The sequence below is a fragment of the Apis cerana genome, linkage group LG6, assembly GCF_029169275.1.
Source record: "Apis cerana isolate GH-2021 linkage group LG6, AcerK_1.0, whole genome shotgun sequence".
NCBI classification, from domain to species: Eukaryota; Metazoa; Arthropoda; class Insecta; order Hymenoptera; family Apidae; genus Apis; species Apis cerana.
The window spans coordinates 6,141,829-6,169,205 of record NC_083857.1 but is presented as its reverse complement, the minus strand read 5'-3'; the positions used below and the strand labels follow the sequence as shown (position 1 = coordinate 6,169,205).

General features: G+C 39.9%; 1 protein-coding gene and 1 long non-coding RNA gene across 4 annotated transcripts in view; one reads left to right on the top strand and one right to left on the bottom strand.

Annotated features, from left to right (window-relative positions):
• The window catches only part of LOC107998320 (uncharacterized), a 64,144-nt gene extending 50,803 nt beyond the window's left edge, over nucleotides 1-13,341 (bottom strand). The window contains exon 1 of the long non-coding RNA XR_003697808.2: nucleotides 12,829-13,341. This is a non-coding gene — a long non-coding RNA (uncharacterized LOC107998320). The remainder of the gene's footprint in view (nucleotides 1-12,828) is intronic.
• LOC107998319 (semaphorin-2A) overlaps nucleotides 1-27,377 on the top strand; it is a 515,475-nt gene that overhangs the window by 270,222 nt on the left and 217,876 nt on the right. For 2 of the 3 annotated variants that reach the window (XM_062076129.1, XM_062076130.1), the window contains exon 3: nucleotides 2,096-2,222. In XM_062076129.1, coding sequence (XP_061932113.1) covers nucleotides 2,114-2,222 — 109 coding nt within the window. In that variant the 5' untranslated portion in view covers nucleotides 2,096-2,113. Of the gene's footprint in view, nucleotides 1-2,095; nucleotides 2,223-23,712; nucleotides 25,083-27,377 lie in introns of those variants that run through there. The other variant, XM_017057521.3, reaches the window with a different exon arrangement.

Here is a 27,377-nt window from a genome sequence, read left to right as displayed (position 1 = left end):
ATGCTGTGGACATTCTCTTCACCCTCCTCTATCCCCCCTATCTCACCACTCACCTTCTTCTCTCGCCGCATGCAATTACTCCGATTTCACCTTCAGGAACGAGTAATTACCATCTCCGGGCCAGTTATAATTAATAATAATGAATTCGATGCGTACTCCCGTCTCCTCCCTTCTTCCATATTTCTACGTTCATTAGTCGTCGACATCGTCTACTTTTTGACATTAAAAAATGGTGGTTCTGCTAATGATGTTATATTTAGAATGGAAAATTTAATTATTCTTATCTTTAAATTTTATTCGCCCTCATCTGTGATAACATTTCTTTTTAAAATCCTTGAACAAGATAATCGAATTTTATCTCTCCAACATCTTTAATCTCTCCTAATTTACTCTACTTTTTGACCGAACAAGTCGTCGATCCAGCTTTGCATTATTCGATATTCGAAATTTCGTGAAATCTAAAGATATTACTGATATTGAAAAAAAAAGTTATTTCTACGTAAAGAAGGTAAAAAAATTTGCAAGTGGCGCATTTTCTCGCCTTCAAGTTACACGTGCGAATTTTGCCTGTAGACGCTTCTTAGACTGCACGTCGAGTAGCGGTGTATTTTGAAATTGAGGTAAACGCCAGTGGCGGAAAAGAGGATTTCTGATTCAGACCTGAATCAGACCTGATGAGCGACTAAAAACGAGCTTCATTGTCGCGCCAAGTTTGAACTCGTAATTTTGTCATGCTTGTAGCTTCGACGAAACAACGAAATAATAAATATTCCAACTAAAAATATCTTTAACAATTGTTTCGACGAGAATTTTTAACAAAATATCGATATAAATTATGAATTTCTACGATAAAATTAAATTGATTGACTTCTTTCCCAATTTTTTTCGCTCTCATTCGATATTTCTTCAATAACAGAAAGTTTCTCTTCAAAATAATAATTACATACATTACATTCTATACACCAATGCAATTTTCCAAAAAATAGAAATTTATCACACATACCATTCCCCTACCAATAAAAATTAGAAACGATCCTTCAATTTCCCTGCTCATTAAATAAATACCGCCGCTCTCCTGTAAAGTGTCGCAGAATCCTAACAGATTTCCATCATCATCGTCGTCATCATTTTCAATCAACTGCCCTGTCGATTAAGAAAAAAAGGAAAAATAAAGAAAGAAAGAAAGAGAAAAAAAAACTTGAGAAGAAAGTGCTGCTCATCGAATGAATAATAAAACGAAGGAAATAAAAGCGAGAAAGAGAGGAGGACTCAGGTTGGTGGGGTAAATATACCCTCCTCCCCTGGGTTCGACGAGCACGAATAATCCCCTTTGGCGGGGCGCGGCGTTTAGGTGAGAAAGTTTTGATTTACGAGGGGCGGTTCGTCCCCACGATACGAGAGTTCGTCGGGGCGGGAAAAGTTTGCCGGCGACCAAGAACGGCTCTATTAGTACCATTCGTTATTTTCTTTCGGTGGCCGGCGCAAGAAACATCCGCAAGTTGGCCAATAAGAAATATCCTTCGGATCTCCCCTCCCCTCCCCGAAGAATATCCGGTTCGCGGTTCAAGAGAGACACTCGGCTCGCTTTTTCGCCGAAACGAAAACTGGTTATTGATACCGCAACTCGTTCGAAGAAGAGGGAGAGGGGAAAGTTTGCCCGTGCATCCCTTCCGGTGTTGGGTGGTGGGCATCGATAAAAACATATTTTGCCGGGGGACCAAGCGATGTTAACAACCTCGCGCTCGTATCGTTTGTCATTATTGCCGTTACCTCGATCTGGAGGGAAAAGTTTCGAGCAAGAGGGAGGGGAGGGGTAAGTTTTGACACCGTTTGGAACCGATGAATTGTGATTCCTTCGGATAGTGTCTTAACTGGTTCGAGGGGAGGAGGGTGGGTCTTGGCCGATTGCCGACTTTTCATTTTCTCTTCTTCTTTTCGATTCTTCGAATTCTCGGAATTTTGGTCGTTAGATGTATTATTATTAAAAAATTGATGATAGTATTCGAATTAAAGAAAAATTTTTTTTATCGATGTCTACTGGATTCAAGGATCAGATCCCCCCCTTTCTACATGGAAAAATTCAATTCTGTTTCAGTGTTTGAGTGTTAGCACGATGGATACGTCAAGGAATCGAACGTGGCTGAGAAGAATGGCTAGTCTGCTCTGGCTCGTCTTCCTATTTGTCGGTGTTTCGGCTGGAACTCTGGAGAAATTACACGAAGGTAAGTCGTTTCCAATTTTTATTCAAATTCCTCTCCTCGTTTATTTTGTACGCGTACAATTAAAATATATTCACTTCGTAATTAATTTAAAAAAGATTTGATGTAATCCCAACACTCGAACAATCTCGATTTACGTAATTTTTATCGCACAATCGGGGAAACGCCATTATCCCTGTCTGAAAAGTATAGAGCGAAAAATCATTATCATTCCTGTCTCTGACGCGTACCTTTGGGCGGCGTCACTGACAGTGTTCCAGTGACGATGATAAATTTCTGTTTAATATATTGAACACCCGTGAGATTTATTACATCTACAATAGCTGGAAATCACTCTTTATCGATAACATCTTTCCAACAAACGTTACACGAATTTTCAAATTCCCTTTAAAAATTTTTTGCAACAATTTTCCAATAAAAGTTTTCACCATGTTATCTTTGAAACAATGTATGTACATACATACATTTAAATTCAGATTTCCAATCCATGAATCGTGCCAAGACTCTCATATCGTGAGTTCTCTAAAATTATATTATCAAGAAGACATCGAATGTATAAATATATATGTATAAAACAAGAAAAACACGATAAAACATTTATCTTCTCGCGATAAGTGAAGCTCACGTTTGCAATACGATCTTTAAGCTATATTCTCTCGATTTCAACGAGATCGGCGAGGGACACGATTTAACCATAAATTGGATCGGCATAACAAAACGATCCCTCATGAATAAATCGTATCTCGATATTAATCACGCTTCGCCACGCCACACAAGTTTGGCGCCTCCATCAGCCAGTGAAACGTCTCTTTCGCGCCGTCTACTCGTTTCGTTCCATGACTATCGGAAATTTCAATCTCTGCTCGTCTGTCCGTTGAGATGTTTAACGTTATGCTATCTATCTGTACATACGTTGGTAGCCAACATATTCGAGTATCGTCGATATTTGGAGCACGAATCGTTGAAATAGACAGCCTCAGAGTTATATTTACTTACCACTTTTAATTATTATTTGTATATTCGAATGTGTAGATTCGATCGACTCGAGAAATAAAAATCGTCGACGAGACGAGTGGCGGTCGAATGTTGACAAACTATATATTTATTCGTGGAGTGTCAATCACGTCCAATATAGTAGCATTAAAATCCTTTTGCGATGCCCGATTTTCGTCGTTTAAATAAAGCTAACAAAATTGGAATATAGATACCACTCCCAGCGAATCTTTGAAACTTTATATAACTGTATCTTCTCTCTCCCTTAAATCAAACATTATATATATTCTTGCATACTGAATTCGATTAATCAAAGACTGGAATAAAAGCGTTTCTATACAATCGAATGAAGAATCTGAAAAATCGAGACTCGACATAGTTAAGTAGCCAATTATAATTAGAAAAATCTGGGAGGAGGATCGTGTGACATGGACACGAGGGTTTTCGATGTTCGTGTTCGATGAACAACGACAGTCGAAACTCGTTTTATCGAGTTTTCCAGAGAATTATCTATCGCGACCACGATAGATAGAGTATCTACGCCTTCCGGCCGATAGGTCCTCCTCTATACCCCCCCGTCTCTTTTCCTTCCTGTCTCTTTGCTCCTCTCCACAGCGGAGCCCCTCCTCTCTGTGAAAGCCAGCAAGCTCCGTTGCAACTTCCGACTGAATAAGCATCACCTCACTTCCGTTTCCGACGATGTAGCCTTTGACGTAATACGTACGCTCTCCCCACTCTTTCTCCCGATCTCTCTCTCTCTCTCCCTCTCCTATCCTCTTTTTCTCGGTTACCAAGCATCCATATCTACTTCCTTTTTGATACTTCCCTTTCTCTTCCGGTCCCGCTTCTGCATTTCTTTATGGATCCAGAGAAACTATTCTTTGCGGTGTTACCATTATTGCCGCATCCTCTTCCTCCTCCATCCTCTTCTTTTAATACCTCTATATTCCTTTCATCGAACTTTTCACGTTGCGTTTTCTCTTAAACCGATATCCCTTTGACTTTATTTACTTATTTTTTTTTCTTCTTTTTACTCTTTTCCGCGAGAATCGAGCGAGTTAATCGCTTTGTCGTTACGCTTGTCGAGTGCGCTTCTTATTCTTTCCTGTGTGAATATAGTTCCTTGATATTTCTTTAATGTTTTATTCGTTTTCGAAACACAGGACGTTTATAACGCTTTGCTCTTTGATACTACCGCTTTACGCGAGGAATCTCGGATTGGAGAAATTAATTAAAGGATGGTAGTTTTTTTTTATCGTATCGTCATTGTGTCGACACTCTTCAGATTCATTACTCGAAATGGAACGGATAGAGTTTACGAGGAGGTGCGTTTTAATGGAAATTTTTCATTTCCATGTGTTTTTTTTTTCCTTTCGTTATTCCATTTTAGATTTTAGATCAACTTTAGACGATGATGATTACTGCGATTCGTCATTATGGAAAATTAAATTTTTTGATCCAATCAATTTGTTTAGCAAAACGTATAGTTTGGTAATTTAATTGTTTATCATTCGACATTATTCTAAATTTCTTTTACTTTCTATTTATTTTAGGAAAGTTCAATTATAAATCTCGATTTTCGTATTTTGCATTTATAAATAATAAACTTCGTCTTGACGTATTCGACGAAATACGTACGACATGTTATTTCTAGCAATGGACTTCATTCTACTCGACGTTACTGAGCCAAGTTACCAGAGTTAATGATTCTCTAAACTGAATTATGAACAGCAAATAAAGATGTCTCGTTTCATCCATTTTCTGTGAGAAAATGCGCATTGCAAGCATCAAAGTTCGCTGTACATATCGCGAAAATGTTAATTTAATTCAACGCGAAACACCAATTTGCTTTCAATCCTCGACTAGAAAATAGAAATTCTACCGTGTCAAGAAGAAACATTGCTTATGGTTCTCGCGGAATACAAATACCGAACCTCTTGTTTTCTACTCCATCAAAGACAAACTTCCCACGGAAGTTCCGTGTTGTCGCGTTATTAAAACTTTCCATGGCTCAAAATTGAATCTCCTTCCTGTTTTCGATATCTGTCGTGAAGATCGCTCGCTCGATCTTGTCGGAACAATTTAATACCGTTCCGTGGAATTAATCGTGGACACGAAGAACGAGATCAAGAAAAATCGACGCCATTATTATATCACTATGACGAATTCATAATATTGTGATATCGACATTTACCGATCTTTCGACTGACTCCATCCTTTCTTAACTTTCAATTTAGACAAAAGATGAAACGAGTATCGTTTTGATTATTTTTTCTTCGATTTAAAAAATCTACCAACATGTAATTACACGTTATAACAATTTTTGCTAATAACTCTTGCATCCTAGTGCATTTTTATCAATTCTCTCATCGTCAAATTTTAACTACCTTTTTCATAACTTCGTACATATCGTAACGTCTTGATTAGCGTCTTAATTCTCCATCGACGATTCCTCGAACGTATCTTCCCAGACAGAGGCGTAATTAAAAATGAAAAATGACAACAAAGAGAGAGAGAGAGAGAAAAGAAACGAAATATAAACAGGGGACGAATCTAATCACTTTCTGTCCCTAACCCGATAATTTTTTGCGCGTTCTGGAGACAATCGTCCGTGTACAGCTTCGCTCCACGTGTTCGGCCAATCCCGTTTCCGGTTTCCGCCGGCCCCGTCCGTGAAAAATTGCCGTCTCGTCCGCCTCTGCTTGCCGAAGCGCGTTACGCCGCCCGATGATGCAAGCGCACGATGAAATCTCGCTTCTTATTCGCGTTCCCATTTCCCATTTCTCGCTCGCTGCCACTTTTCTTCCTCGCGTCCGATCAACACATGATCCAGTACCAGTATTTCCGCTATCCTCGTTCCCAGTCTTTTCATTCGTCTTTCTTTTTTTTTTTTCTTTTTGGAATCCTCGACACGCAGGAAGCATCGACATCCATCATCCGGAAAAACTGAATCTCAGCAACCCTTGTCCCGCGATACTTGTACTCTATATCTGCTTGAACGATGCATTCAGAGAGGAGAGACAGTTGCGAAGATGGAAGATAATTTTAATGGCAAGCTTTAAACCGGTAGCGGGAAAATGGAAGTTAAGTTAGAACTAGGTTCCATTGTTGTCCTCCATTCTTTTGTATATATGCGCATGTTTCTCTATCTGAAGAATCGTTTGAATTTATCTAACGATGATTAACTTATGTGAAATTTATTTAATCATTCTAATTATTCGTTTCTAAAATTTAATTTCTCTGAATTGAAAGGAAATAATGATAATTAGCATCTATATATTTTCATGGATTCGTGAATTGTTGTTGGATAGTAATAGATTATCGTCGATAAGGAAGATAAGGGGGGAGAGGGTGCAGTTAGAGGACAGTGGGAAGGGAATTTCGACGTGGAGAGTTCCATAAATTCGACGGGGCCAGTGCACACCGTAAAACCAACTGCGGATTGTATGCGCAAATGCAAGGTGCATGTCCTCCGAGTCGTTTTTTGCCAGCGAGGCAAGAAGCCAGGGCATCCTCTTGCCAACGCCGGTCTCTCGCTTCTTATCGGCGCAGTCGTAAAGTGCATTCGTTCTTGATAATAATACGACGTAACGAAAGGCTCGAGAGTCTCGAATTATCGCAATAACGCACTTTGCGATACACGAGAAATACAAGGGCGAAGGAATTCCTTTATTACCGTCTACTCCGCCAGTAAATGGGTCCATTAAGAAATGCAATATCTTTTGCTGTTGCTGATATTTAAATAAATTGCGTACGAATTCTTACGAGAGGAGAGAGCAACGCGACGAGATCGTTATATATACTTGAGAATAGGAAATTGCTCAACTCGAATCATTGATTTAACGTGCAATTTTATTAGAGAAAAATCGTAGAAGAATTATTGAAATCGAAGATACTTTCGATCAGAATTGAAACTAGAAATTCCATCTATCTAACAAGAAAGTCGTCTAGCTGGGACCCGCACGATCCAAAGGCTAACCGAGCCTTCCCCCTATCGGAGGAAAAAAGAAATCAATTTGGTTTCGCGTTTCAATTGGTGGATTAGAAGTTCCCGTGTATTTTTTTCCCCTCCCTCTTTCCCTGAATTCGTGGAAATCGTGCCAGGTGCGAGGTTATGCAAGTTGCCTTCCCTCCTGTTGTTCCTGGTGATTGGAAATCGCTTTTGTCGTTAAGCCAAATCGCATTTCTAGATTGCCTCGTTACCTCGAGCTATTCTGGACACCTCGGACAACGCCGACACGGGGAACGAACGAGGAGGGATCCGTTAAAGCCTGTATTGCAAAAGCCTCGTCCAATTATCAGCGTCTACAGGGCTCAAAGCAGTTGTTCCTTTATTGTGTTTACTGATTGCTGACGACGCTCCTGAAGGTAGCTTCGCTTATACGGAAGCACTCGATATCCAAACATATCTGAATTTCCTCCCTCTGTTCAGAAACAACCGTTTGCTTGTATTAATACCAAAATTCCGTTTAACCCCTCGCGAAGTTATATATGTATTCGTGCAAAACTTTCGTGGCTCGGCCACTGCTTCTTTCTGTTGTAAATAAAATTATTTTCAAGAGAATTTTCGGATAGGTAAATGGATTTGGAAATTTTAAGTTTGAGATCACTCTCGTTTTATATTCGTAAGAATTTGATATTAAAATGGGGAGTCAAAAATGTATGGTTATTTTATAATGGTAAAAGAATTTGTAGAAGAAAAAAATTTTCAAATTTAATTATAGATGCTATCCTACCATAGTTTCAAACTTTCTGATAGATCGCAATATATAAAGAAATGAAAATCTATAAATGTATTCCAAATCTAGTATCGTTAACTTTAATTCATTAATTCGGATTCTGTTTCAAATTTCCATTTGACAGAAACCCGTGATCCTTGAAATGAAAGGCAACGACGAGTTAATCGATATTCTAAAATTGATGAAAACCGTTCTTCTGATTTTTTAACGACGCATGCTACAATTTTTCACAGGTCAAACAGAAGTCGAAAAACTCCGCCATGACTAATCATTCGTTTTTTGAAAAGTTAAACACCCGTCATACGCGTAAATTTTCGATTTGACTTTCCAAGTCAAGTTGAATACACGCATCGTAAAAATTACATAGCCAGAAATTTAAACGATGTTCAACTATGCAACGAAATCAGTGGGGAAAAAAAAAAGTACAACGAAAACCTATCGGCAAAAATTCATATTTCACTCGACTATCGACCAGTTCGATCACATTTTCATCTTATTTCCGCTCCAAGTTGTACCCGACTGACCGCGTTACCAGGTCAGCCAAGCAACTTTTAAATTTCCCTACGCGACGATATCCGGTCATTGGCATAACGAGAAGGAAACTTGGCCGACAAAGAATCGAGTTCCAGGGGGGGAGGATAAGGGGAGAAGGGGCGAGGAAGGAAAAAATTCTTCCCAACTATTCAGGATGGAGGCCGCCAGAAGGAGAAGAATGGCGAGCGTTGAACGGAAAGACGCCGTTCCGTGGAAAGTTCGAAAATTCGTTGAAGCGAGGCCAACTCCGACGTCGTATACGAGAGAGTAGAAAATGGCGGACATGGTCGCGTTTGTCTTAGAGTTCTTGCGAGGCTTAATGCCGCTTCATCCCCTCTCCTCCCCCCCAGTTGCCACCGTTTGTTCTTTTGATTCTTTCCAGTCACTTCACCGCCACCGTCGTCCACTTTCCCCCCTTTCCTCTACCTTCTACCACCTCTCTCTTACCCTCTACGGGAGGGGTAAGTTCTCTCGGTCGGGGAATTTTTCTGGAAAAGTTTGGTTATTTAATTTCCTAGCAGCGGTCTGCCAGAGAATTCCGCCCCCTTATTCGCGTCGAGGAAACGTCCATCTCGGATGAACATTTTTTTCCTCCCTTGTCAACCCTCTTATCGCGTGACGCTGATGACTGTCGAGCTTTGCTTCCCGCGAACAGATTACCGGCGAGCTGATTGATCAGCTCGAGAGGGGGACGCTATCGTTCACCTCAAACTTTTCCATTTCGAGGAATTTTTGTTATCGATAACTCGGCCGTTTCACTTCGCTCTGATATTACGGAAAGTTTGTTTGTTCAAGTATAATCGTTTAAGGTACGAGGTATTCATATTTTGATTAGAATAGTGAACATTAAAAATATCCAATTAGCTGTAGACAAAATAGGATAAGATTTTTTATATCCTATCTTAGGGGTGAGGATCTATTAGACTAAAATATGGCGGTTATCGCGTTACGTTCCTCGAAAAGTAACACATTCCAAATTCCGTCCAGAAATATTTCAGCTGGAACGAGGCTCTAGATAGCGTTTGAAAAGGTGGACGTCGATACCGACATCGGACGATATGTATATATATATATACACACCCTACGAAAAAATAACGCGTCGTCACGCACAGCTTCTCGCGATTACGCGAGCTCGCACGCGACCGAAGTCGGCCGGCAACGATTTCCCGGAACTGGTCCCTTTCCACCGGCCCCGGTTCCTTTGAACGCTCGTTATCATGCAAACGACGATACGAAAGGAAGAAAAAGAGGAAGAAGAAGAAAAAAACCGATACATCCGGTCTTGGGGGAGTCCTTGCCGTTTCGAAACTCGCGCCGCTCGGATGGACGGGGAACAGCTTCTTCTCTTCGACTCTGTACGCAAGGATAAGGATCTCCCTTTGCCCACTTTATAGAATCGTGCCTGCCCCCTTTTCGCCTCTTTCTCGTCAACCCATTCAAACGCGCTATCCAAACGAATCTTTCGTCGTAAGGGGTCCAGGAGAGGCGGATATATATATATATATTTTATATATATATACAAGTCGCCTCGCGATCCTTCCTTTTGCCTGTACGTACACGTCCACGGATTGTGTGCACGTTGGTTATACCAACGTAGGCGTATAATTCAGTTTTACCCTGAAACGACTCATTTATATGCGTTCGTTTGATTGAATCTCTCTCCCCCTCCGCGTCGTTTCCTTTCTCCTTCTCGCCCAGATTTCCACCCTGTCCGTCTCTTTATCCTCCCTCCCGTTCTATTATCCTTCCCCTCCGTCTCTCTTCGATACAGGCCTCCCTCCCCTCTTCCTCTTGTTTCCACCCTCGACACGAACGCGGTTAGCTGTTTCAATTTCCCCTCGCCTCGCAAAACTGAAAGGCGTGCCCGTCATCCGCCGTGTCCTATCCCGCCACGACGCTTCCACTTTTCGCTCTCCCTAACTCCAGCTCAATCCGATCTTCTATCCGCGACCCCCCTCGTAAAACGTTTCCATAGTCCGATAGACAAGTAAACGAGAAAATGTACAAGCAAGTATTCCTGTAAATAATATTTGATTCTTAGCACGATTAAATAACGAGCGAAAAAATGTGATATGTAAAGTGTTTGTTTAAAATGACTTGTTAAAAAGTATATGTCGATATCTTCAAGTCTAAATTCGATCCCTCCATTCGTGTTTCTAATATACGTGTTACTCTTAATCTATACACTTTTATCAATCATTTCATTCCATGTCCAAGCTTCTTTTATAGGTATGTTTAATAATCCCAAAAATGTTAATTATAAGAAAAATTTGTATAATTCGAACGCTTTAACTATTCACGGGTCGAAGATTTGCTTGAGATCCGAATTACCGTGAGACTCGACTGTAAGCTTATATCCGCGTTGTTGATATACGTTTGGCAAGTTGATCGAGCTTGCTCATTGTACAGAACGATTGTTCGCCGATTGTCGACGGTTTTCCAAGAATTTCGAACGACTTTCAGCATTCTGTCCTGTTTATCGGTTCGTGCTTAGGGGCAATTCGACTAGGAAACCCGTGGAACGATCGTCTGGCTGAAGTAATGGCCAGTTGATTCGACAGAACTCCCTATGAATCGCTTTGCCATTTTTAGAAACCTCTCACGTTAGGTTCCTTTTAAAAACTTACTTTTTTATAGTTTCCTCGATGATATAAAGTTTCGTTGGCAAACTTCAAGTGGAAAATATCATTTCAACCAGCGATTGGTTGGCGATAATCGAAAAGTAAGTGAAGAGAGAAAAAGAGAGAGAGAGAGAGAGGAGAATAACTTCGAACTTGCGTGATATTTCTTTGTGTACGTATGTACGTTTACATATTTTTCCGCTTACATTTTTCAGGTAACGCGTTCCATTTCCACTTATCGATTTTTCTGTCACTCAGTTTCTCTTTTACCGTCGAAATTCAATTTGTCACCGGGGGTGAGAGCTTACTTAAATTGAAGTTTACAGCACTTTCCGCCGATATTTTTGTTTTACATCGGGGCGCTTTCGCATCTTACTGCGGAATTTTCAGCCGTAGACGCGCGAGGTAACGCAATTTCGTCAGCCACCGGGGTGGAAACGCGTAAAACGCGACTGATTATCCGGCAGGAATCGAAACGGCGAAGGGTTTCGGTGGAGAAGGCCTTGATGTAGTTCGGGATGTACGGCTAATGCAATTATATCTCAACCCTCTGACTTTCTGGCTCATGAATATCACCGTTTGATTTGTATAATGTCGAGTTATTGTTCCGGATTCGAGGGGTGGAGACATTTTATACCGAATATCTCCAGCTAAATTGATTTCGGTGAAGCGTTGAATTGAACGAAACTTTCGTGGAAGAATATTTATCGATTGAATTGTTAAAAAAAAAAAGTAATCATTTTTAGTTGAATATCTATTTGAAACAAACTGTTTCTCTTTTAATAAAGAGAAAAAATTTGGAAAAAATTATCTAATCTTAATTAATTAAAAATACCATGTACCAAAATACCATAATTATTTTTTTTTCTATCTAATTTAATATTCATAATTTAAAAAATATATATCTAACAATAATTATATACTATAAAAACTTACATAAAATATCTAATAATGATATATAAAAGTTTTTTTGAAAAAGATATCTCAAGACTTTTGAGCTTGAGTGTATGTCGGATGAAAATACGAAATGAACGAAACGGAACTATTTCGACGAAATATTGATGGAAACGAAAGAAAAAATTTTTTTCGTTATAAATTATTCAATATCGATGTCCTTAATGATATTACAGCGGACGTGGAGAGTGAAGGAAAGTTTGAGAATCATTACCGTCTCTGTTCGTTTTACCGTACCGCCTTCAATCAAGCTCCGTTGTCTAGACAATTAACCGGACGGTCGATGCAATTAAAAGCAATTGTTACGAGCGTGTGTGTGCGTGCGGCTGCGACAATGCGACTGGGAATTAATGTTCCTGCATTAGAACAAACGGATCGTACGACCCAGACTTGCAGGATTTCAATAACAACTTTATCTACGAAAATTTAATTTTTATCCGTTCGTTAGTCATCGATACGTAAATAAATTGATTATCGTACAATCGAATGTTTTCGTTTGTTTTGTTTGAAGATATTCAGAGATGTAACAGCATCGAGCGGAAAATTATCTCCACGTATTTATATTATAATTAGCTTTATTGAATATCTTTCGATATAATTGATTTCGAAATACGGAACAACTTCACTTCTAACCTCACTTCATTCCTTTCCTTACTTATAATCGAAAAACATACGTGCCATTACATATATACTATTGCATATTCCCAATATATCGAAAAGAAAAAGAAAAATAAGATAAATCTTTTCTTCGATCTTTGTTATACTCACGATTTTTCGTTTTCTCGTTAAACTCGAGTAATTGATGTCTGGAGAGCCGGAAAAGCCTGGTGGTTATCACAGTGGCACGCATCGATCCGTCCCGTCAGCGCAAAACGCTTTTTAGGTTAGGCCGTTTATTCCGGTTGCTTGCCGGCCCGGTGACTAATTACTTCGGTTAACTGCTCGTGAAAAATGCACTACTGGCCGAATCCGTTGAAACAGAATGTATAATCAATCCGGATTGCTCGCACGATCAAGGGTAGAGACGAAATACACGGTGGGGAGAACGGCTTGATCGTTTCGAATGGACATTTCACTGTAATCACTGGTAATGCAGATGGCGGTCTGCCGATGGGCGCATCGACAATCAGCTATATAATTAGCGAGGCCTCGCCCACCAATTAAGCCGCATTCATTCCAACCGATCGTTAACCCATCGCGGTAAGCATATTGCCATGAAAAATGTACACACCACGTTCACTAAACGTTACTTAACACTGTCGTTGACGCCATTACTGATTCGATTCTCGTGAAAAATGACAGTATCGATTCGGTCGATATCGATGCGATTATCGATTGGGATAAAAATGGTGGGGGTAAAAACGTCACGATAGCTACGACGCGTTCGTAAATCTACTCGTTTTTACGAAGATCGTAATTATAATAATTTGGCTGGTTCTTATGAAACATCGTTTTCATCAAATAGAATTTTTCTAGAGAAAAAACTTGAATGCATGTTTAATGGTGTTCGATGCTGGACTCGAGTTTTGTTTGTTTTGCCTATGGTAAGGAATATTATCATTTATTACGACATTATGATAAATGCTTCAAAGTGTAGATTTAAATCAATATCGATTGATTTATATTATATTATAATATAATTCTTTCTTTCTTTTCTAGAAAAAGAATAAAAATGTGTTTTTTCGAGATCCTAACCTTGAAATAATTCTTAATTTTAACCATGAAATTACATTAAAAATAATCTATGATTATCTTTCTCAAAATAACAATTTATGATTATTCTTCGTTCTTGTCAGGCAATCTCGATTAGCCTGTCATTCAATGCGATATTATCGATTTCTGTGCAACCGCTACTTATTCCGTGACAGCTATTTTCTGTGGAAATTGTGGCAGCATGAAACGGGGATAGTTAATTTGCCCTCTGTCAATCCTCGGATTACGAATCTCGAGATGGAAATTTTTCATCCGAGTTCAGTTTTGGTTTTCGTTTTAGTTACGAGCATATTACACGAGTGTCAGTAAACGGACGAATAACCAAAGTTTTAATGTTGGTTAAGTTTTAATATTTTGTATCTTCGCATATATGATGATAAATTCCTTCTGAATTATAATCTAAATTTGGGTGAAAAAAAATGTTTAAATTAACAGTGTGTCTGATATTCTTGATAAAATAATTACAATAATATCAAATTATATCTAAATCTCTAACCGAGATGAAATGAATATTTTAATTTAATTTCTATATTTTTAATTTTTAGCTTGAACTTCTCAAATATCGAGAGTTATCAGTCGAAAAGGAATCGAAATTTTTATCAATCTCAACTTACAAACAGAAAAGAAACTCGATGAAAATAATTGGATTTCTCTTGGATGAAACTGCACTTTATCACTTCAAACTCGCGGTTTCTGCAGTTGAAACGTATGACATTAACTATCCCTCGTCGACGTTATTTCGGAGCACGGTAACTACATCTCATCTGCTGTAATTCACAAGCTTGGAAGCTCTCTTATTGCACGAGATCGCGGTCATTTCCAAGGTTTGCCGGATCCAGAAGAGAAGAAGAAGATTCCCTCTCGTTCGCCTTATCCAGAACGATTCTGCCCACTTCTTGCGATTACATCGTTTCAGTTTCCATTTCACTCTTTTCGATGCCGTGAAGAACAAATAGGATCGTTGGATCGCGGATCCATCCACGCTTTACGTCCCAGTTTTGCCTTTTGATCGATCTTCGCCTCGTGCAGGATTCCTTCTTGACGTGGTTACAAAATGAGTCGGATTGAACGTTTTGCGTTGCCTTCTGGCATTCCGGAAAGGAGAAAGTAAATGCGCTTGGACGAATTGTTTTCGAGATCGATAGTAAGCGTGTAGTTGCTCGAGTAACATGCATGTCTCGTATCGCGAATGTATTGGGTTCTAGAAATTGAATTTCTTATGTTAGGAAAATAGGATTCGATCGAAAGATTGACGTTACGGTATTCGTATTTCTTTTATTCTAATCAATACTTACGAGATTGAGATTATGTATTTTTTAATTGTCTGTAAGAAACAATCAAAACGATATTGGAACATCGTTTTACTATTTACTTCGTCATGATTAAGATTTCAACATTTGTGGCTTATTTTAAATTATATTTTCAATTATAAATTGAATCGTTGTGAAACTTTATACATATCCGGATCCAAATTAACAATTATTTTATATCAGTATTGGGACAAATAAAATAGTACTTTCTTAGTTTTAGATCGATAACAAATACATTCTATAATCTTCTATCCAATAAAAAACATTTTATTTTCAGTATCTTCAAAAATTTAATACTTATTTCATCATCAAAGATTAATTATCGTCCAGGAATTTTTGTTAAAACGACAACGTCTTTTCTAATAAAGAAAAAAATCGAAGATAATTCTTTATCCCTTTCAATTTTTCAAAAACTACCACATAAACTCCAATCAATTTCTCAACAACCCGATAACGTCCCACTAAAGAAACTGCAAAAATCCATGCCCGGTCTAAACGCCACCTCGTCGCCGGCATCGATTACATTTTCCAATAAACTCGTTCATAAATCAGATTTTGCGCTCAAGACACCGGTCCCGGCGTCTAAATTCACAGCGAAAACTTTCACACGAGCCTCGGCTTTATGAAACCGCTATCCGGGAAGGAGAACAACGTTCCAAACAGGAAGGAACGTTGTTGAAAACTGGGGGAAACCCCCTCCCTTCATCGTCCTTCATTTTATCGAGAGTTGGCGCGTGATCCATCTCCTTTAGACCCCTTCTCCACCCCGCATCCGCCTGTATAAACGAATATCCTGACCGCGCCTGATCGTGAATCCGTGCAAGAACAGAGGGAAAAGCCTTGTTTCTGATATTTTTCTTATTATCCCTGCACGTCTATCTCGTCGATAGAGGATGTATCGGCAGCTGTCGCCCCCTCCTTCCTTAACGCGCACGCACACATACACACACTCGTTGCAGAGGCAATGAAACGCCGTCGTGGAGAAGAGACTAGGTTAACGTACGCCTTGCGTCGTGGAGAGAGAGAAAGAGAGAGAGACGTTTAATACGGGCGGGTGACCGTAAAGCCCCCCCGGAGGAAGGTAACCGCTGGAGGAGAGCGTAGGAGGAAGAGAAGAGGGTGGTCCAGGTGTCGATACAATCGAGAGGCTTGGCCGTCGTCAAAGTGCCCCACCGTGGCTCTCCCATTGGTGGCGGGAGCGGGACGGCGACACCGGCGGAGCCCTCGTTAACGCAAAAACGCGGGAGATGATGGATGGATGCTAAATTGCATTAATTAAATCCACCGTGACACCCTAGGCCGGCAGCCTTGGTATCACTCGGCGGCTACAGCCTCGTCTGTGATCGAGGCGTGAGCCGTTTAACGGGGTGTGGGTCACTTTGATGATTACAGACCCCTCCCGCGCCTCCCTCCCTTCCCCTCGGCCTCCTTTCCTTCCCGCGCTCCGCCTTCGGCCCTCTTCGACCTAACGAACAGTACACCCCTCGAATCCTTCCACGGATCGCGACCAACGACGTCTTAACTATCGAGGCCCTCCACGCCGGATTAAGCCGCAACGCGATACGATTCCGGAGAGAGTGCTCGAGGAAGGATATAGCGGATCCTTTTGTCGTTATTGGACGACGGACCTGTACTCGCTCGTTCGTTCATCGAGCCTTGGCACAATTTCGTGCGCCTCTGTTGACTGCTTCCCTTTGATCGTGATTCGTTTATGGGGAGAGAGGGAGGGGGAGGCTCCTCCTCTGTATCGGAAAGTAATTTCCCTCGCGGTATCGATCGATCGTTTGATCGATTGATTATTCGCGGATTTTTGAATATCAGGCGGCCACAGCCTGTTAGAGGGAAGGAGCGATTATTCAAACCGGCAAATGTATTTTTCCCCAGGATAAAGTCAATTATGTATCGGCAATCGGACGTTTCCTCTTTTGAATGATGCGCAACACCGTCCGGGAAAACGGAATTCGGAGTTTATTTAAATTTAATGGATTCGGTGGCATGGCCATGTTGGGGAGAGTCGATTTTTACGTTTTCGTTTTCTTTGAGTCATTCTGAAAGTCTCGATTTTTGTTTTTTTTATTGCTACAAAGGAATATGATTGTAATACGATTCAATGCGACGGGCGTAATTTTTCTTTTGAAAATAGCTTCAGGTTTTTAAAGGTGCTTCTCTTCAAGGCCGTCCGGAGAATGGGACGAGAATGGGATGAGAATGAATCACAAATATATGGTCATTAAAGTCTTTACTTTCGAGGTTATTTCTTATGTAAGAGCACTTAAAGTAATTTGAAACATGATGTCAAGTCAGATTGTTACAATAATTGTGAGAATTCGTAAAGTAAATGTAACTTTGGTCAATGATTTATCGATTGTTAACTCATTAACTAAAATTATTAATTAAATTTACGTTATTTGAAATCTATAAATTTAACTTCCAAGAAAATAATAAACCAAACTTCAAAATAATTTAAAGTTCATTTCCTATACACCCTCACGTAGATGATTTGAAATAAATCTGGAGCAATTTAAAAACAAAATGTGCCCGAAAATTATTCAAAATTATCCTGGCGAAAGATTATTCGCACTCCTCCCTCCGATCCTCCCTCGTAAATCTTCCGATCCGATAATATCCGAGAAAGAAAAACGGGGAAACGCGAGGGCGGAAATATCATTCTGTTTGCAGCCGTTGTGTTCGAAGGGAGGAAATTAAATGAGATCATCCTTTCGGTGTACCTTTTCGAAATTGCGTCCCTCGCTTTGATGTTCTAATTTGATCCGCCACCAGAAAGGAGGCGCGGGGATCTAAGTGGATTTGGCCGAATAAAAGAACACCACGGCGCCGGGCCTCGCAAAGTAAGACATTATCCGGAACCAGTAGGCGAGGAATCGGTCGGAATTCTCTCTGTTCCTTCGACTTCCTTCGAATGATGAGATCGAGATGCTGTCGTGCACCATGTGTTTTCGCCTGGTTGCTGGATAAGTGAGGGTTACACGGATATTGGGTATAATTTAGCGGGTTGGGCCTTCTCTTGATGTTTCGAGGAGGGGAAAGGAAAGAAACTCGTGGTTATCGTGACAGGTGTATCACGGGCCTCGATTATTCCGGGAATAAAACGCGAATACATTCCCGGCCGAGGATCCGAGGAATAATAAAAAGCAAGAGGCGAAGGGCAATTAAGTTGGCGAGTCGCATGGGTAGCGTGCACGCACGGAACTTTCGAGTCCATCGTCGAGATCGATGTCGAGAAGCAATTGGGACGGTTAGTTTGTCGCAATTAGACTCTCGTAATGACGATCTAATGATCCCCGTGAATTGCGTTTCTTAGCGCCGGTTGAAAGAGCGAGAACGTGGTTAATATTTCATCCCCGTGACGGGTAACAACGTCCAACGATTAAAAGGAGGAGGAAATAAGGGGGTAATTGTTGGATTTTTTGAAGTCAACAGTCTCACGCTTCTCTTTCTCTCTCTATTTTTCGCACTCTTTTACTGCTGCGCGTGCTGTTTGTTCAATTAGGGCAAGAGATCCGTTTCCCGGGTCCCAGCTAAATCATTTTTATTTTCATTGAAAAATATTACACCCCCAGGACTGAGGGAACCGGTGAAATTAGAGCGTCACGAGGGGACGTTCCAGCATTTAAGGGATGGAGCATGCATTTTAAAACAAGCGTGAAAGTATGAAAATTTCGGCTGTCTACTATTATTTAAAAGGAAGAAATCTACTTCTTCTATTTTTCCATCCCTTTACTCCCGCCTTGGATTTTGTTGATCTTCGACGGTGACAAATATTGTCACCGAATCGTAGGCACTGAAAAGGGATTCCGCGTTTCGAAAGCAACGAGGCGTGGCGCGGCCAAATGTAAGGAATAAGAGGATAACGTTGGACGATTTAACGTTCTTGAATATTTAATATCTCGCGAGGAATCGTCTCATCGCGGCGAACACCCTTTTTTTTACGACAAACCGACCATTTACTCCTGTCGAAGCGGAAATAAACGAAGGGATGTTGTGGCGAACGCGGAAGAACACGTAGAAGCATAAGCGACCGATCGGCCACCCTCCTCTTTCGATTGATCTGTCCTCACGATGCTCGAGAAGTCGTTTAATACCCTCGGATTTTATGGTCTTCCGACTGTCAAAGAATCGTAAAAAAAAAAGGAAAAAAGAAAGAAAGGAAGAAAAGAAAAAGAGAGAAAACGGGAGCGGGAAAGAATATGGAAATAACGTAAAAATATTTCCACTGAAAATACGGACTCGAACCGTGGGACGAGATCGTTTTATTCGAGCACGATTATACGAGTACGCGGTTAACTTTTCACTCGTGTTCTTCTCGAAACTTGACGTTTAATCTCTCGGATGGAATTGAAATGCAAACACAAACGGTGATTCTTGTTACTTGTACTGCTTTCGAAAATGGTTTTCGATTAAAAACCGTGTGTTTATGATTTTTAAGTCAATATCGTAATACCGTTATTATTTCATCCGATCACTTATGAACTCGGTATCAGTTTTTCTTTTTTCCCAATGGAAATTTGTTTAACTTTGCGTATTGGCTTTTTCGCATATTTCCTACGAAGCAAGAAATAATTTTCATTCGACGTGTATAATTTCATGCGTATATATGTATATTTGCTTTGTATTTATTATGAAAGTTTTTCACACAATTTCGTACTTTCTAGTTTGTGTCACAGGACTTCGTATTACAGGTACACGTGAAATTTTGTCCGTGCTAATATCGTCTATTGTGCTCACTTGTATAATCTGCTTTCGGATATAAAATTGGATAATAATAAAGGAAATTTAATACATAAATCAATATGTCGATCTTCGCTTACGGATATTTAACAAAAATTATAATAAAATCATTGAAATAATCAGAATATTTAGCATTCGAAAATACAAAATATGAAATTTAATTAATAATTAAATACGGATTCTTCTATAATATATCCACATACCAAAATATCTTTTCATAAAATTAAAAATTCACATTCAAATTATTCTCAAATCCAACAAAATCATCGTTGCTCGATATATTCGTTATCGATCCACATTTTCCAAATTTAGAAAATTGTATCTGCGGAAAAACACTAAAGTCAGATGTTGAATAATATGGAAAACTTTGGCATAAAGGTAAATATACTCCCACTCGTGTACAAAGGATGAAATGTCGTTCTTCGGTCATAGGGACGAAATCCTATTAACTGGATTTCACACGTCTATAAATCAAACACGAAACATTAAACGGTAACTTAACTTTACCGAAACTTATCAGCTCCTCATTCCCCGTATCGCGTGTTTCTGCCTTGCACGGAGGTCCATTCAGACCGTTCCATAAGTCAGAACTTCTATGGGAACTTGGTGAAATTTAACCAGGCGCCAGGAAATTCACGAAGGCCTCTCCCCGTCAGACGATCACGAAACACTGTCCAGCAATGAATGCCGCGAAACAGCCGACATAATAATGCCTTCTTTCTTATTCCACCATTTCTAAGAAGTTCCCAAGTTAGAATGCCTTTCATCTCGGATATGCCACTCATGTAAACGTGACAGGACCTATTATACATACGTATTCTCACATTCCGTTTCTGTACACAATGCTCGTCACTTTATTTGTAATCTCGTTGAAATTTCCTACGAAATTTCACAATGAATTTTATTATTAAATATCATTTTATACGAAGAATATAAATAAAATAAATTTATATAGATTTATTAAAAGGGAGAAGGGAAAGATATTACGATTGACGATATATATATATACATAACAGGAATGTTATATTAAGGAATGTTATAAAAATTTCGAAACTCTTACGTTTGATCCGATCCTTTAAAATTTGGAAGATTCACAGACAAATTTTTCGTTTCTTCCTGGATACGATTTCTCACGATTCCACTCAGGATGCCACGATTTTTCCAAGATTCTGCTTGTGTCGTATGTCGACGGATTTATATTTCAGATGCTAACCAAATATATACGAACAATTTATAGTTTTTCCAACGATTTGCCGCTTCTTTCGAAAAGGTTCGCGTTTAGAGACCACGTACAAGGAGTGAGATTCGTTGGTCCGTTGGTAAGAAACGATAAAGGGGTGGCTCATGCAATTCTAAACTATTTCAATGAAACGGGATGGGCAGATTTGTTGGTCGTGCGGGGCTCCTCGCTCGTGGCCAAAAAAGACAAGAGGGCAAAGAGGGAAGGGAGATGAATTAAGAAAAGGCAAGGAGTTCTCGCAAGGAGACTCGTCTCTCTTCCTTTGTTCTAAAATTCTTACGACTTCCCTTGCCAGCTCTCTTCTCCTCCGCGAAAACAACAAAGGGAGCGGCGTCCTTGTATCGAGTATGACGGTAATGGCGGCACCGTGGACGATACGAAATTGTCTCCTCTTTCGCGCTTGGCTTGGGCAGGCTACGCTTTTGCATGTACTGAAGCGGATACGCCTTGCGACTTTCTTCCTCCCCCGTCAGCTCAGCCTTGGCTCAGCTAACTTCGAGGGTTTTTACATTAGCATATCGACTTATTCATACAATCCGCTACTTCTTCGTTCGTGACGGATGAACACACGCGCGCGCCAATCCGAGATCTCCTTCCGGCTATATGTTCGGGGCCGTCGATGATGACGACGTCGATGGCGTACCAAGCTTTTTGAAGGGCTTTGAGTTTCGTTGTTCGACCCTCCGGGAAATACGACGTGTTTCGATACATTGATTTCGTTAAACTCGAGTCCCGGCCCCGAGCCTAAAGTTTTCAATGCAGTAGCGTAGTTCGTGGCATGAGCGAGGCAAAAGGATTTTGATTTTTGATTCAAAGTTCAGAGAATCAGATATTTTTTTTTTTTTTATACATAAAACAAAGCGTTATTCAATTTTTCTTCTATATATATATATTTGCATATGTATATATTTTATTTCAATTGTTACGATGAATAAAAATCTTGGTTTTGTGATGTTATTACTGTGTAATATTAAGGAACGAAATTATGTATATTTGGGCAAGTTATATTTCCGGTTATTCGGCTCTCTTTGCTCGATGTATTAAAAATTTATCGTGACCTAATATTTGCGATCCTATAGGTTGAATTATTTTAGATTGTTTGACAATCATAGATAATCAGCGGGATGTCAAGATAACGTGTAGAATAAAATTTGTTTGTTCAAGATATTGTTTGAAATAGCGTGGAGTTTAAATATAGTTTATCGGAAATATGATTCCGTTATTCAATTTCATCACTCTTGATTTTCGTCTTATTTTGAGTCGTAGAAAAAGTATTCGATCTGATTTTACTAATTTTTATAAACTTTATTGTGTTAATTAGAAAAATTGATGCATATTAATGTTTTAAATAAGTCTGTCGAAAGATTTTTCTTCTTAGAGAAATTTAAATGGACGTAACAGAAGAATTCCAAGAAAACCACAAAGCAGCATTATTCAAAACCTTTTCCTTTGTTACCATCAAGATTATCTCTTCTTTCCTTTACACAGTCTATGCTCCACTTTCAAAATTTCATTATTTGATAAATAAAGAAAAATGAAATCTACATGAATTTATTTGTATCATTCTTAATGCTTTTCACTTGCTACCAACGAAATATATTATACAATAAAATTAAAACATTCTCTTTTCTTCTTCTTCTTTATTATTCTTTATTTAATATTCAGTCAATTATATATATTTTGTCTTTCTTAATTAGAATATTTGAATAATAATAAACATAAGATGATTCTAAAACATAGTGAAATCGATTCGAAGAAATACACAGATTGTTAATTTATTGTACACGAAAACGTCCTATTTAACTTAATCTTAAACTTACCAACGTTTTATTTAACTTTAGGAAACTTCTATGTCTAAGAATATACTGTGTATATTTTATATATTTAATTGTAATGCTGTCAATAATTAAGCGAGTTTTAATTATTCTCCTAAAACTTTACTCGCTAGAAGTTTCGTTTATCTATAAAGTGATTTCCAATTGTATGTCAACAGTCTAAACTTTAAACTTTAAGGTACTTTAGAAATAGCACGAATAAATTTCGTTGTTGTAGCGAAGGTTATATAAGTATTCAAATTTCATAGAAATAAAAATAACTTTATAATAGCGTTTGCGTCATGTTATATTATAAAATACGATCGATAGATTACAATCGTCTTTACATACCGACCATTAATCGTAAGCAAATGTCCGATGGTTTCAGCCTTTGAACAAATTATTCGAATGTAAAAGAAAAGGAAAAATTAAAAATACGAATGTCAAGGACTCGGAATCTTTAACACAGAAAAATTCCCTAACAGAAGGTAGATAACCAAAGTAACTAGGGAACACTTCATAATTCAAATTTTCATAGTGAAAATCGCTACTCCAGAGAATCCAACTCTGAACAGCCGTTTCATTGTCCATATTGACTCCATGTAGAAAATTTTTCATACGAGCTATAAAAAGAATCCCTAGGGTGAGGGTTAAGAGAAATATCAGGGGTGACGCTTCTTCGGACATTCGTTCAAACCAGTAAACGATGAGTGACTCCGATTGGAAGAAACTGGCGTGGATCATAGAGTCGCGGAGCACGAGCAGTCGAACATTGCCGAAGTTTGCCGAGCGCTGCCGACGCCTGTGAACGCGGCAACTCGTATACGAGAGTACAGTCGTGCCGCGGCCTCCATAGAGGGAGGTTTATACAGTCCGTGTCTTTCGCGACGCTCCGTTTATAAGAAAGTTGTGAACCGCGTGTTCTGTCTTGTCTCAACAGTGGAATACGAAACGATGTTGTGATACTTGCTCAGACAATCGTGATGTCACGGGATTAACGAAAAATTGCCTTGAATGTGGAGTAAAATCTCGCAACTCGATCGTGGGCCGAGCAACAGATGTGACGTCGCGAGACGTGCTCTTTATATTTAGTTGCCCACGATTTCCTCGGTTGTTTCTTCGTAACTCACGTACATGTATTTCGTTCTTATATTCTTGTCGGTTCAACGATCGCCACGATTGTATATTCGGTGACGTAATATGGCGCGAACGAAAATGTATCATGGACGTCAGTGACATAGAGGGATTGTTGAATTTTTAAACGTTTGCCATAGATAAAAGCCTTGAAAGTCGATTCGGTTATATTCTGTTTTCATTCGCGACCTTTATTCGTTCCTTTATGACGCGATCTCGCTCGTATGTGTCACAAAAGTGAAGAGGAAAAAACAGAAAATACAAAAAAGCGAAAGTGAAGAATCGCGCAATTATATTTAACGACATTGTTAGCCATATTTGGTGCTTGCCGAACGAGCCTATCTCAAGGCCCTCTACCTGCGACTGGGAGGACTATAAGGACACGAGCGCCTTTTTTATTTTTTGAAGAAAAGAGAAGCACAGGAAGAATTCCTTTGTCCTCGAAAGGCAGAGTGGTGAAGCTAGTGGACGAGAACCGGCGAACGAAACGACCGTGTGGTTGGAAGAGAAAGAGAGAAAGAGAGAAGGGAGCACAGCACGCGGTCGAGATTCTACCTTGTCGGACGTGTTATATCTGGCGTGCGTAAGAGTGAGACGGATAGTGAAAACGAGACTCGTAGCATCGGTGAACGTCAGCGCGTTGCCAACGGCAAAGGGCAACAACCACACCGTGAACACAGAGTATGGCGTGCTGTTAGCCAAGGCCAGGTCGAATCGTACATTTTCAATCGACATTGACCTTGTTTGCTTCTCTCCCGCGATCCACGAGAATTTTCAACCGATACACGTGCGCGTTTCGGTGTAATGTTTCTGGTTGATTAGCGTTAGCTCGTTCGATCCGTGCCGAGTTTGCGTGTGCCCTTTACCGTGAATCGTGTCCGAGGATGGAACGACGAAGATTACCGGATGCCATGTTGGTGCTGGTCAGAGCAGCTGTTCTAGCAGCTGTCTTGGGATTGTTCCTGGGATCGAGCCATGCAAGTCGGCCTGCCGGTGCGCATCCCGGCCACGCGTACTACGAGCAACCTTGCTGCGGACGCTCTCACCTCAGGCATCATAAAGGTAGGAATCCTCCATGATGGCTTTTCATACCATTTTATCGGCCGCCTGTAGATAGAGATAGGATTTGTGTTAGCTCAGATAACGGTTAAGTTATTTTCGAAGAAATGATCCTGTGTTTACACGGATAAAACGTATATTGCGACCCGTACGACGATAAGTTCAACGAATACGTATTGAGCTGTTTTGCGAGAATAATATTATTGCGAGGCTTAGCGTTTTTGTACATAAAATTCTGAGAATTTTCGCCACGTGTGTAGCGAGATATTTAGAAGGAGAGTTTCTTGGAATTCGTTTCTTATGTTTATCGTTTATAGTTTAAAATATTACGTATTACAATATCGTATATACAATTGATTTATTAGATTTATTAGATGGTATAGATTATATTTATTATTAAGTATAATTAAAATATTAAAATTTAAATAAAATGATGCATCTTTGCTTTCTATCTTATTAAGTTTTTTTTTATTTCAATCATGTAAAGACGCATCGTTTTATTTATTCTGTTATTTCTGGCTTTAAATTTATTCATAAAGAAAAATGGTCTGGCATTTGCATTTTTGTTAAAAAAGTAAGTAAAAGTAGTTGCTCAAAGAATATTATCAAAGTTATAAAGAGAATCGTTGAATGTATTTTATGATTGATAATGGCTGAAACAAGGCCTCGAAAAGGCCATTTATTATGCAACGATCTAACGCAGCGGGTCGTAGATTAACAATAAGATTAAAAATAAGGTTACTATCATAATAATAAAAAAACAGTATAATTAACTATACAAAAAATTAAATTCTCCTCTAAGACGTAAGACGTAAAACTCGCGTAATTCAATCTGAAATAATCAATTCGTGTTAAAGTTGGGAAAAAGTCCTTCTATCGATTCGAAAAAATGTTTAACTCGTAGCCAACAATTGGCTTGGAAATTCCAAATCTTTGTTTTAACGAATTTATCGGCACGTGACGGAAACTTCCTTCACCGATAGTACGTGATTTCCTATGACTTCGTCGAACGTGTTAAATCGCGTTAAACCACCCTTGAAGAAGTAGATTCTTGAAAACGGAACCTTGCAAACAGACGAAAAATTGAATTTGAGGAACAATCGAGGTGTACAATAATAAAAATCGTAGCGACGTCGTATTTGACGCCAACGTGAAACGTAATACCCGTAATTTTTCCACCAAGTTGGAAAAATCCCTTGGCTCTACAGAAAGTAGAGTTAAAGTTTCAGTTCGAGCACCACTGTTTACCGACTCGTGTTCAGAATTCATCAGTAAGCTACACAGTTTCTCGATTCCTCCCTTCAAATCCACAGGACCACAATTCCTGTAAAATCGAATTTCGAAAAATCGTCGACGCGCCTCGAAAATTGGTCGAAGAATTCAACGGCGGCGAGCGTTAATTTCACATTTTAACAAAATCCGATTCGTAAACGCACTTTTCATTAATTACCGTGGGACGACGATTTGGTCCACTCGTCAGGAGGAAATCTCCCCGGAACAATGTGTCGTAAATGCCGCGTAAATACCCCTTTCATTAATTAATATTACGAGTTTCGCCTCTGTCGGCCGTTCTAAATACCAACCGCCCCAACGGTTCGCGGAACAATATGGCCCGCAACCCGTATAAATCGCCAACTTTCAAACATTCCTCGTTGGAGTCCGGTTGGAGTCCCCTCGCCTGTAAAAGGCCACCTCGCAGACACCCTTGGTGGCTGAAGGTTAACGAAGTCCCCGCAGCTAGTGGTGGTGGTTTACTCATGGAATTCTCGGTGGTCTCGCGCGTGAAAAAAGGGATAAAAAAATGGGGGGAGGAGAGAGAAAGGGAACAGTTTTCGCCACCGGTACACATGGGGCGCACGGAACGGGGGATTAAAAAAGGCGAACCAAGTTTTTCCTTTTAACCGGAAGGGGGTGGGAAGAAGAGGAGGGGGGAAGAGAGATAGTGACCGACCTTCGTACGCTCTCTTTTTCGCGGTAAATCATTTAGGAGGACACCGAGGTACGAAAGGGACGTAAAAACGACGTAGCCCGGTACCGAAAAGCCCGTTAGCATACATCACTAATATTATCTCGGGGAGGGCCCTGCCACACGATATTACCGGGGCTTAGAACGCCGGGACTGACTTCATTACGTAGCAGGGAGGGAAAGAGAGAACCGTCGAATGGAATGTGGAATGGTTGGTTGGTCGGCCAGCCGGCTGGCTGGCTAGCTGGTTGCTTGGCTGCCTCTCCGAGAACCGACCAACGCCGATCCACTCTTCTTCTCTCTCTCTCTCTCTCTTTCTTCCTCGTGCGTAT